Consider the following 5230-nt stretch of genomic DNA (forward strand, 5'->3'; position numbering starts at 1 on the left):
TGTGTACTTGCAGTATTTTGTTGTAGGTTTCCGAACCTACCATTAACCCCAATAAAATTGAATAAAACTATTTTTATAGATATGTATGTTTTTGTCATTTGCACAACAGCAATGGTTGAATCTGGTATTTTACCAAACACAGTTTAATTGCTTTTTTTAATCAGCTTTAACTTTAATTAATATTTTACCAAACGTCTAACTGTTTTTTTCTCACAGCACAGCACATCAACGCACAGCAGAGAAGTGCTTTTACAAAAGCTGCAGCAATACCAAACTAAGCGTTAAGCTAGTCCCCCATTTCATTCCATCACAAAAATCGTTTCATCTTCTCCTTCTCCTCTCCCACTCCCTTTATCATCCCTCATTCTCCATTAACGACCACTAAGAAAAAAGATTTCATCTGATTCATCGTTGAAATCATCGATGCGAAAAATTTAATCGACGATTAACTTCTTCTATAAACATGACACGTACGAAGAGGACGGAGAGACTAGCCTGTCAAATCCCCAATCTCGTCGCTACTGTTAAAGCCGCGAAGGAGTGTTCTAGAGCAAGCAAGAAATCAAAAACTCCGGACAAAGAAATGGCTCCAATTAGATGGTATGTCCTTTAAAACCCCCAACTATAGCTTGGGTTTCAGTTTAATTTGATGTTCTGCTGAAAATTAGGGTTTGAGTCGGAGAAATTGATTTCTCATAATGGTAGTCGTTAATCACTAAGCTTGAATGTCTAACGATTTTTTATCTTTTCTTAACGATTTTCTATGTTTTGTTAACGATTTTTTATATGCATTTTGGACTTTGGAGAAATCGTCAACCATTAGGGTGGCGGAGAAAACGATTCCTGTTGTAGTAAAAATTTTATTTAGGTTAGAATCGTTAGCCATTTGTTTTTTGTTAACTATTTTTGACATGCATGTCGAAATCATCAAGAAATTGTTAACAAATTGTTTAAGTGAAAACGACCCCTCGGTGATGTTTTCTGACGACCACTTTTATTAATCAACGACTCTGTGATTTTCCAAACCACCACTCTGTCCCAAATAATGAAATAGACGTCCAAATAATTGGAATAAGTTAACGATTTTTGTGGAAGACCAATTTTAGAAGTAAACGACTCTGCACCATACATATTTGGTCTTCTGTCTAAAAAATAATAGGAAGGATTGTTAATAAAAATTGGTTTAATCATTAAGAATTAACTGAAAATCGTTAATGATTTGTATGGAGTCGTTAGATTTTGTAAGAGTCGTTTATTTTAGGGAGTTTTCCTGAAGACTCTTACACATTTTTTTTGTTGGACTTTCAGTAACAAGAATAAAAAGGATAAGAATGTCTTGGTAACTCCTCCATCCATACCTCCCCGCAACCAAAAATACCTTAATGCGGGTCTATTACGAGGAAAAACACCGAGTGGAGGTAGCCTTAATTATCCTCCAACCCAGAGAACCATGTGTTGATTCCTCTATATCGTCATCTTCATCATATGTTGTTATATATACAACCCCAAGCGATGATGAGGAGGATGGTGATCAAGGTAATGGTGGTGATTGAGGGAATGGTGGTAATGGTGGTGATGGATTGAATGGTGGTAATGAGGTGGCAGAGATTGAGGAAGAGGGGGATCAAGGTAATGATGATGATGAGGATGAGGATTGAAATGGTGGTGGTAGCAGTGATGAAGAGCGGGATGAGGATGATGGTAATGATGGAAATGGTAAGGAAAGAAATGATGGTAGTAGCGGTGATGATGAGGAGGAGGAGGAGATTCAGGAGGATGAGGAGGATGTTGCGCAACCACAGCCACAGCCGAAGCCGAAGGAGAAATTCCCAAATAAACCAAGCGCGCGACACATTCCACCCATGCGTTTGAAGCTTACTCGTCTACCCGGTGGGAAAGCCAGAGGTGAACCTAAAGATGGTGGCAAAGTTCTATTCGGATATGATAGATCGTGGGCACGTACCATCAATGAGACAATTGTAACAATCTCAACTTTGCTTTACATATGATTTGTTGATATTTAATTTCTTATGTTTTAATTCTATTTATTTGTCTTTTGTAGGATCATAAGAATGCCACACGTCTTTTTAGACACCAATATTCTTATGCAAAAATGAAAAAATGGCCCTTAGAAGGTGAATGTCCAAGAGTGAGAGCCATTGTTGAAAACTCATGTTTGTATGTTGTCATTCAAAACTCTGTGATTGCATATGACAAGGCTGCAGTATCATGTTTTACAGAGAGGTTTTATGGAAAATTCGATACATTCCAATTCCCTTTTGGCGAGATGGCATTGATTCCCGAAGACGCATAACAGATTCTAGGATTGCAGATTGAGGGAAAATCCACGGATGACAAGTTCAAGAAAAACCTAGATTGGAAAAAAAATTTATGAATTGACAGGGAAGTTGTTTGGATGGGATGAAAAGAAGACGTATGGACTCTTTGTGATGGGAAAGAAGTACCCAAAGAAAGAGTTTAAACTTATTGACATTAGAAAGATGTATGCGGGGTCACTTGAGAAAGACGGAGACAATGAACAACTCTCCGATTTTGAAGTTCGTGCGACGGCATACGCATACTTGTTGTATGTCTTTGCTTCGGTTATATTTCCCGATAACAAAGTAAACAGAGTCAGCGCCAACCTTCTTCAACTTTTGGATCCCTTGGAGGATGTGAGTAAGTATTCTTGGGGGAATGCCATAATAGCACATTTGAACGCTCAGCTAGAAATGGCATCCCGAGAAAGAACATCTCAAATGAACGGGAATTTGGTTTTACTTCAGGTAATTTGAGTTATCAAATTTGTTCGTTGTTTGTAATATTTGTTGTTCTATAATTTTAGATTTAACTTTATTTTTATTGTTTTAATGTTTTTTCAGGTGTGGGTTTACGAGCATTTCCCCTCATTGTTCAAAGGCGATGAAGACATCCAGTTGCAGCCAACATGGAACAATACTAAACCAAGAGGAACCCGATACAATTACACTGGAAGTCAGGATAAGGAGGAAGCGCAGAAGTTGAAGTTGTTAGCCATGCGCCAAAAATTGGACAACATGATAGCCAAAGAGGTAACCTTTGATCCCTACAAGGAAGATAGAGTAGGAGGATTGGAAGATCTTGCATATTACCATGGCCCTCTGTTTTACCCTTGTGGATACTCAATGTACAATCCGCACAGAGTAATGCGTCATCTTGGGTATATTCAAGATTCACCCGATGAGTATTATGTACCACCGTTCAAATATAAATTAAAGAAATGCAAGGCGGACAAAAAGGCGTTGGTTGTTGCTTACGAACCTGAGCCTAAGACTAAGCATTGGAATAATAGGCATTTGGGTAGTAGGGTGGAAATATCTTGGTGGGATCATGTTAATGAAGGTCATGAGGTAAGCGGTGATTACATTCCATGGTATGAAGGCTTCTCCCACGGTCGAGTGATAAGGATTGATCAGACTACGGGTAGGAGGAGCAACAAAGCATCTTCCGCTGCTTCTACAGTCGACACTAGAGATGACTCTTCCATTCTTAAGCTTGTGGCAAGTAATTATTTTTCGAATTGTATTAATCATTTACATACAGTTTTAATTATGTTAATCTTATCGGTATTTGAATGAAAATAGAGGGAACGGGTGAAGATTTTTATGAAGTCATTTTGTTGCAAAGCCGACAATGGAGAAGTGATGGAACCTGAGCAAAGTCGCATGTACGCTGAGTACTGCCAACACATTGAAAATCCACAATCAAAGAAAATGTTCGCTGATCTGGAAAAGCAATGCAAGAGGACAAGGAGAACATCTAGGCAACTAACACAAGAACGTGCTCAAAAGGGAGATGGTGATGATCAAGGTAGTGGAGAAGAAGGTGGTTCTCAAAGGGGAATTCGTCGACAGGGTCCTTCAAAGAAAAGTCGTACATCATCAAGTCAGGGAAGTCAGAGAGGTCGACGCGGAGGTCGAGGTCGAGGTGGTAATAGTGGGTTAGAAGAACTTATGTCTAGAACTTTAAAGTGTATGATTTAACATCTAGAATTTATGTCTTTTAGTATTCTCGACTTTAACTTACGTCTTTCTTATATACAACTATTTTCTGTAGTTCGTACTATCGGTATCTTGTGTGGATTGGGATTCCTAATAATTTAGTATGTTGTTTAGAAGTTGCTGTGATTATATGAATGTTCAAATGATGTGAAAATCTGGAAAATATGACAACTTGTTGTTTGAGTCGCCAGCAAATGTTTTGCAGAGCAACGACTCAAAACCTGTGGAAATAAAGTCAGTGTTAGAGTCTGCAAGACATTTTTTGTAAACCAACGACTCACCCGTAGACCAAACCACCTCTCTGTCTGATTTTATTAAAGGGTCGTTAACATTTATATTAACGGTTAACGACTATTTTCTGACGACTCATTGGTTAAATTAACAACTTCTTTCTATAACTATGTAGCTCCTCTGTCTAAAACTTTTTAAGGCTCTTCAAGGAAAATAAAAATGTTAAGGGTCGTCAAGGAAACAATTAAAAAAGTTTGGGGTCGTCAAGGAAACAATTTGTCTTTCAAGGGTCGGTCAATTTTAGTTATTTTATTTTGTCGAGCCCTTTTACAAACTTATAAGTTGGTACGAAAATGGACATATATTTCATTAAGGAAATAACTTTACATCAAAGTTGCATTGCAGACGAGTTAGAATTTGATACATCAAGTGTTCTTCGAAGAATTTGAGCAACAACGGAGGGTTAGTATGGGTAATCTAGAATCTGACACATCAAGTGTTCATCGATAAACCTCCTTGCAAGTCGGTACAACGTCGTATATTATTTGTGGTGAATGGACTTTGTTTCCCCATTACGAATTCTCCATAGACCATTGGAACGTTCCAGCTGAAATTCAGTGAATTCTTAAATGTTAGTATGCGAACTTCTAACGATGCCATAAGTATAAATATTATCGGATTATTCACTTTTTCTCTAAGAGGAGCTTGTGGATGATGTTGGTACACCATATTTCTAACTTTAACATGCTCTCGCATTGCACTTTTTATGTAGTTGAATCGAAATGCTAAGTCTCGCCATTTGCGGTTATTCGGATTCCCAGTATGCCCTTGTTGCATTTAGGATCTTTATTGGTCAAGTTATCCTTATCTTCCGCCCTTATTTCTTTAGCGGCGTTGATTGTGGAAATGGTGGAAAAGTTATCCTTATCTTCCGCCCTTATTGCATTTAGGATCTTTAG

General features: G+C 38.0%; 1 protein-coding gene across 2 annotated transcripts; it reads left to right on the forward strand.

Moving 5' to 3' along the window:
* The first annotated feature begins 1548 nt into the window (after positions 1–1548).
* LOC113273551 (protein MAINTENANCE OF MERISTEMS-like) lies at positions 1549–4044 on the forward strand. Of its 2 annotated transcripts, XM_026523232.1 has the most exons (4): positions 1549–1979; positions 2063–2786; positions 2883–3543; positions 3624–4044. In XM_026523232.1, exons 2-4 carry the CDS (start codon positions 2451–2453, stop codon positions 3692–3694), a joined length of 1068 nt encoding a protein of 355 aa, XP_026379017.1. In that variant the 5' UTR covers positions 1549–1979; positions 2063–2450; the 3' UTR covers positions 3695–4044. The 2 variants fall into 2 exon arrangements, with proteins under 2 accessions (XP_026379017.1, XP_026379016.1); XM_026523231.1 differs by having other exon boundaries at positions 2883–4044.
* Positions 4045–5230: the final 1186 nt, after the last annotated feature.

Source organism: Papaver somniferum, chromosome 4 (assembly GCF_003573695.1).
Source record: "Papaver somniferum cultivar HN1 chromosome 4, ASM357369v1, whole genome shotgun sequence".
Taxonomy (NCBI): domain Eukaryota; kingdom Viridiplantae; phylum Streptophyta; class Magnoliopsida; order Ranunculales; family Papaveraceae; genus Papaver; species Papaver somniferum.

What these genes read in the sequence shown, in the direction of transcription:
- LOC113273551 (XM_026523231.1), top strand. Translation starts at nt 2,451, where the DNA reads ATGGGAAAGAAGTACCCAAAGAAAGAGTTTAAACTTATTGACATTAGA. An exon ending in GGAATTTGGTTTTACTTCAG is followed by an intron (nt 2,787 to 2,882) that starts GTAATTTGAGTT and finishes ATGTTTTTTCAG; the next exon opens with GTGTGGGTTTACGAGCATTT.